Source organism: Bufo gargarizans, chromosome 8 (genome assembly GCF_014858855.1).
Source record: "Bufo gargarizans isolate SCDJY-AF-19 chromosome 8, ASM1485885v1, whole genome shotgun sequence".
NCBI lineage: Eukaryota > Metazoa > Chordata > Amphibia > Anura > Bufonidae > Bufo > Bufo gargarizans.
Window position 1 is genome coordinate 34,433,500 of NC_058087.1, and position 14,719 is coordinate 34,448,218.

General features: G+C 43.8%; 1 protein-coding gene across 1 annotated transcript in view; it reads left to right on the forward strand.

Moving 5' to 3' along the window:
* CHN1 (chimerin 1) overlaps positions 1–14,236 on the forward strand; it is a 109,720-nt gene extending 95,484 nt beyond the window's left edge. Inside the window, exons 9-14 of the mRNA XM_044303370.1 lie at positions 617–701; positions 6,494–6,667; positions 7,996–8,073; positions 8,916–9,053; positions 10,729–10,834; positions 13,079–14,236. Of these exons, the coding sequence (XP_044159305.1) occupies positions 617–701; positions 6,494–6,667; positions 7,996–8,073; positions 8,916–9,053; positions 10,729–10,834; positions 13,079–13,250 (753 nt within the window). The 3' untranslated portion in view covers positions 13,251–14,236. The remainder of the gene's footprint in view (positions 1–616; positions 702–6,493; positions 6,668–7,995; positions 8,074–8,915; positions 9,054–10,728; positions 10,835–13,078) is intronic.
* Positions 14,237–14,719: the final 483 nt, after the last annotated feature.

The window sequence follows — 14,719 nt, forward strand, 5'->3', positions numbered from 1 at the left end:
CCATTGAGTGGAGTTCACTGCTTGAATGTCACTTTTTTTTTTCGGTTTCGACAGCCAGAGGCTTTAGGAAGGCAATGAATATAAATGCACTCACTTTCCCTTTGGCAGCAAGGAGATTGAAAATCTGCTGATTGTTGATGCACGAGGCTGACAGCAATGAAAATATACCATATAATCACATTTTCTGCTGCACTGTGTTAGCTGGAGTAATGGCTTGATTTCCAATGCGCCATCATACATATAAAAAAAAAAGCCCCGGTGAATTTATGTCAGGTATTATTCAGTCTTCACCCACAGTCCCAGCAGGGACTATACACTAGTGGGGGAGGGTGAATGGACAATGTAAGCAGCCGTTCTTGCTCTGATTACATGAGTCTATATTACATTGCAGCCAGCCTCCCTCTCCGCTCCCTGACCCGGACTATTACTGACATTTCTAATGATCCCCTATACTGTGATCGTACAAAGACTTCACTTTAATTTACTCCCAGCCTTCACTGCACAGCTTTGAAACTGATTTTAGTCTGCAGCCCGCTGTGTTTATTGAGGGACATTATGTAGGATTTGACATTTAAAGAACTTTTCTGTACTGTAATTATATTCTGCATTTTTCCAGGTACACACATTCAGGGGTCCTCATTGGTGTGAATACTGTGCCAACTTCATGTGGGGGCTGATTGCTCAGGGAGTGAAATGTGCAGGTATGTATGGCGGCATCTCTTGGAAATGCAATGGGATAAAAATAACTATCATGGTAAAATAAGACTGCGTTCACACTGCGTTTTGCTGTGTCCATTTGCCGTAAGCTCCTGGCACAGACCTCCAGTGTATCCATAGGCTCCCATTCACCTGACAGAGCCACCGGCAGGCTGTCTACACCCGTATTCCTTATTTCCTGCTGTATGCAGTAGTGCAGTCTGCCGTGCACCTCTATACAGAGGCATCCAGTAAGATGAGAGCCTAAGGGCGACAGATGCCACTGTATGCCTACAGAATGGCGTCGGCTGGAGTGATACATTGGGAAATCCTCTCTAACGCAGCTTCGAAACAGCCTTAAAGGGGTTGTGGAGGCAGTATACATTGATGACCTGTCCTCCGGATAGCTCATCAGTATCCGATCGGCAGGGGTCTGACACCTGGGCCCACCGCCAATCAGCTGTTTGAAGAGGAGGCGGTGCTCCATGCAATAACTGCTTTCTCTTCATTACACTACACGTTGTCTCCCGTGTATCGGCAGTGCAAGTGAATGGAGCGAGGACTTGTACTTGCACTGCACTTCTATGACGATGGGCAGTGTAATGAAGAGGAAGAAGCTCTTGCATAGAGCGCCACCTCCCCTTCAAACAGCTGATTGGCGGGGGGCCCAGGTGTCAGACCCCTGCCGATCAGATATTAATGAGCTATCCTGAGGATAGGTCATCAATATATACTGCCTGCACAACCTCTTTAATGTTTAACTTATAGGAAGACTACAGGTGCAATATGTAGAGCAGGGATCGGCAACCACAACAACTCCCAGCATGCACACTTGATGTTCTGCCCTTGGTACTCTAATAGAAGTAAATGGAGCATTCTGGGAGTTGTAGTTATACAAAAGGTAGTGTATCATAGGTTGCTGACCCCTGCTGTGCCTACTTCTAGCAGTATGGGCCATGACACGTGGATCCTCTCTTTAGTGTTATTTGAATCTGCAGGTCATGCATCGCCCCCCTCAGGCCTGGACTAGGCATAACACAGAGTTTGCATTGAATGTGCTGCTTCTGTCCCCAAATGGATTTATTTGGTTATTCAAAGGGATGACCTGCAGTGGTACTCATATGTGGCTAACGGGGCAAACTGTAGATTTTTAGGTTTGCCATATTTTTCTAAATAGGTTTTCATATGCAAAGTAGGATGTCCAGTTTTATACCTTTGGCCATTTTTTATGACTGTATTTTACTCATTGGGGCTAAAAGTCATTTTTTTTTTTTTTTTTTCTTTCATGTAGTCTTTATTAAAAATTGTCAGCAGTTTTTTTGATGCATGTGTTTAAAAATCAGTCTATCTGCATTCTGTCCCTCAAGTGAAGCCTTATACCTCTGATCTCCTGACCTCATAAGCACTGATTTAAGCCATTTGCTTATCAGTTTTACCAGAGTTTACCTATAATGAGGATTTATGAGGTCAGGAGATCAGAGATAAGGCTTCACTTCGGCTGACACTCCTCATTAGTGACGGTTCTCAAAGAGTGTTTTTTAAGCACATGCACCACAAAAACTGCTGAAAACTTCTAATAAAAACCAATTGAAAAAATTGTCCCAAAAGTCTTCATTAGTGTTGAGCGAACTTGTGTTTTAAGTTCGGCGTCGGGTTATCAAAGAATCCCGATATGGATTCTAAATCCCGTTATAGATTCTTCGATAACCCCGCTTGTTGCAATGTGGAGAGAGGAGAGGGCTGCTGACAGGACTGGTGAATCATCTTTCGGGTGAGAGTTGGGAGACCCCCACACACACTATTAGATTGTCGGCCGGTCCTGCCAAAAAGCAATGGGTTTGAATGACAATAGACTAATTTGCCAGGAGACCTTGAGACTATATGTTAATTTCAAGGAACAATATAGTCTTTTAATTTCTTGCTGGGCTGTTGAACTGTAAAATAAGTAGCAGGTTTGCCTATTGTAGTGATTGACCTTTAAAATAACAGCATGACGAAATTCCCCAACCCTGAGAAATGCTTCTAATGAAAGATGGCATTGAGCAGTGTACAGCCTTTCTCCGTCATACAGGACTGTAGGGAAGCGGGGCTAAGGCAGTGCCTGAGCACATAGAAAATGGATGTCTATGTCTAAGACTGCCGCCATGATGCTGTAAAGGTCCAGCGCAGAAAAACGCAGCACTGCAGATTGCATAACCGTACAGAATATTACCTACCGTGCATGTTCAGGTATAGCAGAAATGAGTTAATCATTGGCACAGATCATTAGGATTATTAGACAAGTTTATCCCGACTTTCTGCTTATGAATTATACATCATCATTATAAAGAGTTAAGACATTTAGTTCTGATACATCTAAATTGCATAGGGTGTAGAGAAGAGATGTAGGTCCCAATGACACAGACCATCTCCGATTCTACCACGAAGAAGAGAACATATCCGTGTGTGGTATCACCGCATGCTGCAGATCAAGGGATGATGGCGCCGACTATGTCATCTTCCCTGCACCATCTGTGTTTATGTTCCTGGCGTACAGTACATCTACTTTTATCCTGAATCCCATTTTCTGAGTTTGAGAATGAACAGATTGAGAAAATGTTTCGGCAGGATATACGCTTCTATGGAAAGTGGTGCAGAACATTCAATGGATAGACACATGCACGGCTCATCTAATGGGAGTTCACACTATTTGGACAGCATGGTTAGTTCGTTACAGAAAGCAAACTTGGAAGTGTAGTCCAGCACCCCTATATGGGTTCACGGTGTTCAAAACTTTAAAGTCATGTTCCCACCTTGTAAAATTAGGGTATGCCATCACTACTTTGTAATCCTAGGGGATGTGGACCTCTGCCCCCCCCCCCAACCTGAGAATGAAGGGGCTGCACCGCTGTTTAGAACTTTTTTCAGGATCCATGATATAACTATAAAGAGTTATTCCAATCTCGGCCTTTCATGGACAAGATGGGAATAACCAGAAAAAGCACCATCCAGGGGGTAAGTGGAGTGCCAGAAGCTCGGACCCCCACCAATCTGATATTGGTGACCTATCCTGAGGCTAGGACATCAATATGGGAAAACCGGACAACCTCTTTAAAGGGAACCTGTCACCTCCAAAACACATTTTAAACCGACATCATTACCTTACAGTAGCCCCCAGTGTGTTCCTAATAATGTTTTTTATTCCTCCACTGGTTGTTGTATACTTTATAAAAACGCTGTTTTAATCTGTGTTTTCGCTATCCCCAGAGTCAGCTTTAAGTCAATGGTGCAGCGGCCTCCTTGCTTCAAGTCAAGCTAAGCCCGCCCCTTGCCCGTCCTCCCTTCACTGTGATTGACATCCTGCTGTGAGGCTGGGATCGTGCAAGTCTCACGCATGCGCGGTGCGCTCCTTGTCACTGCGTGATCTCTGCTCCCGCACTCAGCCGACCGCGTTCCTCTCTTGGTGCATGCGCCGGGCTTTTCCATCGCGCGAGCACGCCGGGCGCATGCGCTGAGAGAGGAAAGCGGCCGGCTGAGTGCGGGAGTCGGGATTGCGCAGTGACCAGGAGCGCACTGCGCATGCGTGAGACTTGCACGATCCCAGCCTCACAGCAGGATGTCAATCACAGTGAAGGGAGGACGTGTAAGGAGCGGGCTTAGCTTGACTTGAAGCAAGGAGGCCGCTGCCCCCTTGACTTAAAGCTGACTCTGAGGATAGCGAAAATGCAGATTAAAATAGCATTTTATAAAGTATACAACAACCAGTGGAGGAATGAAAAACATGATTAGGAACACACTGGGGGCTACTGTAAGGTAATGATGTTGGTTTAAAATGTGTTTTGGAGGTGACAGGTTCCCTTTAAGGTCTGTGACCATGGATAGGAGGACATCATGGCTGCTAACCTGTACCTAATGATGCGTGCCACGAAAGCGTTCTCCCTTCCAGTCCTCAAGGCCTCCGGGATGGTTAGTTCCCAGTTCAATAGGACTGAAGCTCGGTTCTATTCATAGACCTCTGTGTTGTAGAGCCATCTGCAGCCTGCGGTTCAGCAGCAATGTCAGCTGATGTGGAAGCATTTTAATTCTCCAGCCTACTCACGTGCGTAATGTAAATGTGCTCATATATTTTATTTAATTCATGGCCTTTTTAGGTCATCTACTGCCATAAACACATTACAAGCCTTTACTATTCCCATCATACCTGAAATGGCATCTGCAGGCAGTTTACATAAGGTTGTGTGAACAGAGCTGTAGAAGAAGTCCATACACTACACCTGTGATGGCTAACCTCCGGCACTTCAGCTTTGGTAAAACTACAACTCCCAAAATGTACACTTGCATGGCCGTTCTGAGAACTCCATAGAAATTAATGGAGCATGCTGGGAGTCGTAGTTTCACCACAGCTGGAACGCCAGAGGTTAGCCATCACTGCACTATACTGTGGATGTATTAGAATTTCATGGGAAAGTGTTGGAAGTTGAGGTGGGTAACCTTTAGCCGGATGTACTGCGAGTTTCCGGAGATAACACTGGGCATTATAGAAGCGTAACCTGTGAGATCGGCTGATCGCTGGCCCATCTTCATGAGACAGCCCCTTTATATTGGTTCGGAACTTCAAGGTTGAAGAGGAGTTTGAAAACCTCCTTGGAGGACCTGGAGATAACCAGTTGTCCATGTTGGGTTTCAGGGCCTTATCTCTGAGGACATCTACAATGGAGATAATGGGCATGTGAACAGGGCCTTATCTCTGAGGACATCTACAATGGAGATAATGGGCATGTGAACAGGGCCTTATCTCTGAGGACATCTACAATGGAGATAATGGGCATGTGAACAGGGCCTTATCTCTGAGGACATCTACAATGGAGATAATGGGCATGTGAACAGGGCCTTATCTCTGAGGACATCTACAATGCAAGTGAAGCGTCATGTCAAAAACACAACTTTTCCCATTGTCTTGTTTTTTTGTACTTCAGCTAGGATGCCATTGTTTCTATGCCCAAATTTAACCTTTAGACTCTTTGTTGTGTCACCTGTAAACAGTGTGAAGTCACTTTACATCATAGGTCATGGAAAATGTTGCATGTTAGTAGCAACCATATCTAGCGTTTGCTTTGCACGAAATGTTAAGTGTTCATAATTATCTGCTGTCATCCTTCACTCTCCAGCCCTGGGACTGACACTTTGTGACATTTCAATGTGTCCTGCCAACTGGGTGGATGCCAAGGCCTTCCCGGCACTGTGTGGCAGCAGTAAAAAAAAAAAGCTTATTAACCAGCCCTAAATATTTAGCATCCTGTTTATAATATATTATATATCTATACCAAGCACAGCCGCTATACACTGTACGGCGTTGTGCTTGGTGAGCATGGAGAAGCCCAGGGCGCTCGCAGGAGCGCCGGTACCTGCTCAAACATCTGATCGGCGGGGGATCTCAGGTGTCGGACCCCCACCGATCAGATACTGATGACCTATCCAGAATCATCAGTATTTAGATCTCTGAAAACCCTTTTAAGGCATGTTCACATGATGGAAATGCTCATCAGGGAAAATCCGATCTGTGTTTGCTATGGAATCTGTGGCTGACCCTCGTTGTTGTAGAATTCACATGCAGTTTAGCCCCATTTAATGGGGATCATCTGTCTGTGGCTACACACTTCTGTCTCCATGAGGAAACCCCTTGGAGAACGGACATTGAACCTTTTTCCGTGCTACAGAATTCTATTCCGGTTGTGCAAAAAGACGCGCTGTGTGCACTCATTGTGTGGATTCCCATGTAAATCAATGAGACACTTATGTCCTTGCTTTTCCTTTCCAGATTGTGGTTTGAATGTTCACAAGCAATGTTCTAAGATGGTTCCAAATGACTGCAAGCCGGACTTGAAGCACGTCAAGAAAGTTTACAGCTGTGACCTCACTACATTGGTTAAAGCCCACAACTCAAAAAGGCCGATGGTAGTGGACATGTGTATAAGAGAAATCGAGTCTAGAGGTGAGGCGGACTCTTCTCATCCTGTAGTGTACCAGGAGGTGTTCTAGATTGTATTTTGTGAAGATTTTTTTTTTATTGGGGTTGTATGAGATTAGAATCAATAGCATGGCTGCAATACCAGACACAACCCATGGACAAGAGTAAGCAGCCATGTTATTCCCATACAACCCCTTTAATTTGCGTGTATACCACTGTAAGGGTCTTTACCTGCATGATTTTGCTCTGGTGTATTTTTATTTGTAAAACCCCCTCGAGTAATGGAATTACGGACCTGCATTATTTGCTTTAGTTTTTGTGCCATTTTTTTGCACACAGTGGGTATCATTTACCATAGCACTACGCCAGTTTCCTGCATCAAGAAATCACACGTCTTGTCGCAAACGTTGTTTTGCAATGTTTTTGACTTTTAGCTTTTTGTGACAGCTTCACCACTTTCAAAAAAAAAACAAAAAACTGCCACACATTATGCCAGAAATCTATTCCAGCTCCTGACTAGGAGTAAATTACAGTTCTGGCGTTTTCCGTCTATAGAGAAGGTGGTGGCTAAAACGCCTCTAAACGCCAAGAGCTCCAGCATGCCACGTTTTTGAAAAGAAGGAAGACAAATAAAAAAACTTTGCCCTTAGCAATAAAACATTCTTGTGGCCTGCCTTTCATATTTCCTATAGACCTTCAGCTAACATCTGGAGCTGGTGTTTTTTGCAGCAAAAGATGCAGATGCAAAAATCACAACTAAAAGTGCAGAAAAATGCCACCAGAAATCTATATGTGAAAGCAACCTAATAAGCTGTCTCTAATAATACATGATGAAATGATTTATTGTACGTTATTGCAGCATATCTGGAAAACATTCACATTTAGGCTGCATTCACACGACCGCATGTATTTTGCGGTCCGCAAAATACGGATAAAGCCCATGTTGCATCTGTTTTCTGGACATGTTTTTTGCAGGGACACAGAATGGGCATACGGAGTGCTGTCCACATTATTTGCGGCCCCATTGAAATGAATGGGTCTGCTTCCGATCCACAAAAATTGCGGATCAGTTGTGGTCCAAAAATATGGTCATGTGAATGAGGCTTTAAAGAGTATATGAAAGCCACAAGCAAATGCCCTATTCTCACATTACTTTGTATGTTCTCCCCGTGTTTGCGTGTTTTTCCTCGGGGTTCTCCGGTTTCCTCCCACACTCCACAGACATACTGATGGGGACCTTAGATTGCGAGCCCCATTGGGGATAAAGTGATGCTAATGTCTGTAAAGCGCTGCGGAATATAGTAGCGCTATATAAGTGCATAAAATAAATACAAAAATATTTGTTTCAACAGGGTTGAATTCAGAAGGATTGTACAGAATATCAGGTTTTACTGATCTCATTGAAGATGCCAAAATGGCCTTTGACAGAGGTAATTTGGTTTCCTTTTTAACAAATACTAGTAAGATTTAAGAATAATCTAAATGTTTTCAGTGGTCAGCCGTAGATTATCAGTCACTGTATGTAGCCATGCTTCTAGATTATGTAGAATGAGAAGACCTTTCAACTGTATGGGTTATGATCTGGCCATTGGTTTGGAAGCAACTGTGCAATAGGATTTCATTCAAAATGTCCTTTTTGTTTTGGTTGCTGCAGACCAAATTGTCTCCATGGTAACAGACAACAAGAAAGAGCCCTGCTGTAGTCAGAATCTGCAGTTTATATATTCCTTCCCCCGTGTCCCCTACTTCTTCCTAATCCACCAAATGTATGTTAGCAAATTTGTAACGCATGGAAGGGACCAGACTTCACAGGGTTTTTGTCTTACCACGTAGACACATGGGTTTGCATAAGAGGTGTGGAAACTATAGGAATTATTCAATTACAACATGTTGTGGAGTTGCTTCATGTTCATTGAGACCATCTAAATGATTTGCTTGTGAAGAGGGACATGGCTTTTAAGGCTCTGCTCACACTTGCTTCTTGGCTTCCATCATGGAGAACACAACTTGTGGCCAAATTCAATGTGCGATGGATGCTACCAGTGACTGGCAAATCCCGCTGAATTACAGTTGGGTCAGTCGGATTTCCACCATTGTGTCAGGCATCGTGAGGGAAAGAATAGCACTGTGGGCAGCTGTGTTTTTCCATCGAAGAATGGGATCTGCCATGGATGATCCAAACAGAGCCTATGAAAGCAAACTTAGCCTCAGCATTACATTATGTTAATAATTTAAAGAGTGTATTATGTTGACCCCCTGTCTTTCCTTGCAGATGGAGAGAAGGCTGATATATCTGTAAATGTCTATGAAGACATTAACATTATAACTGGTGCACTGAAACTCTACTTCAGGGAATTACCAATCCCACTGATAACCTATGACGCTTACCCCAAGTTCCTCGAGTCTGCAAGTAAGTACACAACATGCTCATACTAACTTTGTGATCCTTACGCCAGAAGGCTCTTAACCTATGTATTTGTGACCAAGTCCTTCGCTCTGGAACCCCATAAATCCTGCCAGCTACATACGGTATATGATAGATGGACATTGGCCACACTGCTGTAGGGTTGTTTCCAAGTTTCCACATTGTTCATGGTGTTTTGATCTCAAAATGATAGGCACATCTTAGGTTTTGTTCGCATCTGGGTCAGAGGCCCCGCTATAGAGTCCATCAAAGCTTTGCTGTATGCAGTGGTCTTTTTCCCGTCAAACAACGAAGACTGTGACAGAACGGACCTTATTATATGGCTAGTTTCACACAAATGTTGTGAGATCCGGTAGGCTGTTTCGGCAGTGGCTTCTGGCAATGCCCAATCCAGAGAGACCTGGCAGGCTGTTCACTGCCGAAACGGCCCGCTGGATCTCACAACGCTAGTGGGAAACTAGCCTAAGTCAGTGGGGTCCATTGGGCATCACCAGCCTGACATGGAAGCCAAAACACTAAGGTGAATTGAGCCTTAAAGGGAATCTGTCACCAGTTTTATGGTGTCCTAACAAGGGCAACATAAATAAGTGACTGATTCTCTTAGCAAAATGCTGGGTCACTTTCTTTAATTGACCCAGTCAATCTGCCAACATCTTGTATTGAAAAGCTCCAGCTGATAATGATGAGTCATGAATATTCATGAGCTCCTGACTCTCCCCGCCCACCTGCTGCTGAATGACAGTTTGTTTCCATAGGAATCAGCAGCAGGTGGGCAGGGGAGTGGCTATAGCTCTGAATTAAATATACGCTGGACTCAATGACATCACGCTGGACTCGAATCAGCTCATTAGCATGCGGCATCTTTGTGTGTATATTATGAGGTAACCATCTGTCACACCAGTAAGTGAATACATCTAAGGCACTTTTTAGTAGTTAATGATTGTATATAATTAGTTAGATTATAATCAAATATCCACATGACAGGTTCCCTTTAACAAAAAAAAAATTATTTATTATCTCCCTCTGCCAGTTTTCTGGTAGAAAGAAGTTGCCAACGCTGCGTGACAACATATTATTGCAAGTGACGTTCGTATGTCACACTCCCCACTTTCTGAAAAGGGGGCAGGGATTAGGCGAGGCCAGTGGGCCTGGCACATTTAACTTAATTTACGCCAGTTTTCTGGCTTCAATGAAGGCAGAAATCTACAGCAGCTTGGAGCTGCCATAGAATTCAGATTAGATGCACAGACTGCTTGTGGAAAAACCTAATATATGATGTGCAGTGGACCGGGAGTGTCAAGAGGGACTGTTTGCCGTCCTAAAAGTCCAAAAAGTAGGGTGTTAAAGAGCCAGGACAGAAAGTAGAATATGTGGAGTGACTTAAAATAATGTCCAGAAAATCATCTACCTATATTTTTGTTAAAAATAAAATAGATAGACTGTTCACATACAGACTGTTACTATGTGAGGAACAAAATGACGGTAGTGTCCCTTTAATAAATTTATGAGGAATATATAGAGGAGTTTTATTGCACACAGTGTACATTGCGCTATTGCTTTCTTTTCCGCCTTTCTAACATTTATATGCCCTATCAGATACCTTTCATCAGCGCCTCAGATTCATCTGTGCATTAACCCCAGTTTCTCTTTGATTGTTCAGAGGCTGTGGACCCGGATGCACAGTTAGAAGCTCTTCATGAAGCTTTGAAGCTGCTACCTCCTGCACACTGTGAAACGCTGCGGTATCTCATGGCCCATCTGAAGAGGTAAATACATCTAAGCACATCAAATGGCGGAACATTTTTTTTTTTAAACTTGAACAGTATTTCAGCTTTAAAGCCCTTCTTAGTCCTAACCCAGGAGGAGGAAACGATTCCATGCCCACTGGCTGTGAAACAGTTTTTCGGTTTGCCAGATTCCCAGGGCTCTCAGAGCTTTATCTGCTATTTGGTCACGCTGAGCTACACCATAGGTTTTCTGTAATCCCTTCTCTTTATCATCGCACGCAGTCCCGTTGTAGAGTATGTGCTGCGGACAAGATAACAGAATTAGCCTGTGTTCTAATAGAGCCAAGACCAACAGCTAATGGGCACATGTTACTGTAAGAATTGAACAAAAAAATTGTATGACTATCTTTCACCTTGAAAAAAAAAAAAAATTGTAAATGTGTTGTGAAAAAAAAGCTAAATTACTTTCATTTGGGGGGGGGTTTCGATCTTGGCAAGCCTTTGTCAGTAGCAGATTGATTGAAATTCATTGCTATCTGGGCCAAGCAGGTGTCCCATTCTGGGGATTCTAAAATGCACCATATCGTTCTAACTGGAGGGGCTTATTCACATTAGCATTGTGTTTTCCATATTTGTCTTCCGTCAGAAAAATGAAAAAATCGCTTCTGTTTTTATTGCCCCATAGCTCAGCTTGGGGTCACTCTACTCAGAAGTGAGTGATCCCTGGATGTTTCCATCAGACAGAAGGCAGTATCTATACACTAGGTAGCACATGGTCTTGCGTAAATGTTGCTATGAATGGCATTTACGTTTAGAGGAAGTCTGGATGCAGTGGATCATTTCCACAAATCTGCAGAGAATTCGATTCTTGCTTGTGCGTTCTACAAGAGGTCTCACCCTGTGCATTGCAAAAATCCACAGCATGCTCATGTTCCGTGCAGATGGGGGTCGTAAAAACCCTGTCTCTATAAATTGTGGTGTAAATTACCTTAGACTTCATCTATGCCACATGGACTTATCCTTACTGATGGCACCGCCTATGAAGGTTAAAGGTAGATCATCAAAATCAGTCCTGGCACCCCCGCTGATCAGCTGTACGAACAGGCCGCGGTGCTCCAGTGTGCGCTGCCACCTCTTCCTAGGCCATGGGACATCACGTTCACATGGCCTAGGTATACCTTAGTTCCATTCAAATGAATGGGGCTGAGCTGCAATACTAAGCACAGTCGTTATCCAGTGGACGGCACTGTGCTTGGTAAGCTGTGAGGAAGCCAGTGGTGCTCAACAGAACTCCAGTGAGCACTACGGCTTCCCGAAACAGCTGATCGGTGGGGGTGTCAGGTGTCAGACCCCTGCCAATCTCATATTGGTGACCTATCCTGAGGTAGGCCATCAAGCTGATAATCCCGGAATACCCTTTGAAGGGTTGTTTCAGGACTACAACCTCTATCTGTATCCCACTCCTATAACCCCCTCTATGAATCAGAACTGTTGCCCCATTTATGCGATCGGCCTTTCCTTGGAATTTCGGGCATTTAATGCTACGTTGTATTTGTGGTCAGACACGGTTTCCAAGCTAATCTCTGGAGGATAGAGAATCCAGACTCTGCATGAGACAGCCCTTTTTAAGGCTGGGTACAATGAACAGCCCTTTGGACAACCCCTTCATGTTCCGGTCCATTTTCTGTTTGGTTCATGTGTTTAAAGGGGCTCCTGACGACAGCAAAACCCCCCACTGCAGTCTGAAGAGGAATGGTTCCAAGCAGATATCTCGCTTCCACAATTATAGGAAATGCAGCAATATAACATGATGATAATTGACCTTGTCCTACAAATATCTAAATGTTTCTGACCAGCTCTCTCCAGATAACCGGTTTCTGGACGGTAATGCAGAGATGCCTAGTTTGGCTTTTCCCTTCTATTAAAGTAAATCTATGTGAAATTAGAGTAATGCCGTCTTTCTTACACCTCATCATGACGGTCCCTATTACCGCAATCTCATTAGACAGGATTGCCTTGGCCTTTATGGCTGACAGTCACTCTGTTTTGCGCGCATACGTCCTCGGGGAATCTGTGTGACAGCCATGAGATTGTGTCCCAGCCACCCATGATAGGTCTTTCCCTCGCCGCCTGTGATGAACTAAAACTGAAAGGTACTTTATGCTTTTGGGGGCACAAGTGGATGTATTCACATGTTCTGGTTTACCGGTAATGCCCTACAGATAACCCCTCATTTAGATTCGCGAAAGGCTTAATGAGATGTTACATTGTATCTCCCCTCAGGGTGACTCTTCACGAGAAGGACAACTTAATGAACGCCGAGAACCTTGGCATAGTGTTTGGACCAACTCTAATGCGGGCGCCTGAGCTCGATGCCATGGCAGCACTAAACGACATCCGTTATCAGAGACTTGTGGTGGAAATGCTCATCAAGAATGAGGACATTTTATTTTGAAGAGGGGAAATTACCCAAGCAGTATTCCGGAAGATGAAGGGTTGTTTTTACAGCAAGGAAATGCACACCCCTACAGCATACCGTTACAGTGTACTCGTCACCTGTGTGTAGTGGGGCAACCGTATATTGGTCTCTGTTAGTAGTCAGGAAACCATCTGTCAGTGTAGAAATCAGTGACCTTAATGAGGCATGAAGCACCTTCTAGAGGTTGCCATCTTGTAGACAATATGTAGTAGATCTCCTCCTCCCGGTTCCCTAAAAAAAAAGAAATATCACAGAAGCATGGGGAACTGGAGGTTGAATGTCTTACGGGCTGAAGAATTTATAAGCATGCAGCCTGTCTGAGCTAGTCACATCACTGAGGCATGAGGCACTTTTGGCCTCCACTTTATCAAGGCTTTTAAGGGTACACTTTACTAGTGCTTTTTATGTACACAGGACAGAAGATAAGGCCTTTTTTATATTGTTTTAGCTGTGGCAATCAATGCTGTTGTGAAGGCAGTAATGTCTGCTCTTTGCCATTAACGCTCCGTGTTTACAGTGGAACAGAAATTGTAAATGGCTGCATGTATGTCTCCGTTTTTGTCGGAGCTCTCCTTAAAGAGATATCTTCTAGCTAAACGGGTCGTGACTGTAAATCCGCATGTTTGTCCCCTGGTGTGACATTATTGTGATTCTCTCTCTTTTATGTTCAGCATAATCCTATTAGGACAATGGGTTTGTGAAGCAGTTATCTTAAGGACATTTGTATCATACGGTTTTCTTTTCCCTTTGATCTTTTTTTTCTTTTTGCATAATGCGGCAGGTTCCTTTATTTTATTTTTTATTTTATTTTTTTGAACGAAGAGCTTGAGTTTTTACAGTGTTTACTGACCAGTTTGTGTGGTGGCGGCTGTTCAGGCTGCAGTGTTTCATTTTTTTAATGTATTTTTGTATTTTTCATCTGGCATGCACCTATTAATTTATTAAACCTAGGTTTTAGAAAACTTGTGTTTGCGTCTGTTCAAGTCTGTATACTGCAAGGATTCACTGAAGAGGATGAAGAACATTCCAAGGATTTAACCCGGGGTGTGTGCAGAAATTATAGGGTACAATAGAGCTCCAACTCTGTAATTCCATGGGGGCGTCACTATTAAGTCATCTCTCTCCCCCCCCCCCAATTGTGAGAACAGGGGGCTCGTTCTTTCCGCTTGAATGGAGCATCAGACATCGATGTCCGCCATTCCATTCAGTTTTGTGGGGCTTGCACATGCGTGACTGCGACTCCATTCAAACAGCGGACAACAGGCCCCTTCCAATCATCAGGAGCCCCAGCGGTCAGACCCCCCCCCCCCCCCCAATCAGACACTTATCCCTTATCCAATAAGTTGTAATGGGACAACCCCTTTAATACTGATAGGTGATAAAACCTGACATTTTTTACAGAATGTTTTGATAAATTAGAAGCTAATGCTGTACACTTTTTCCAA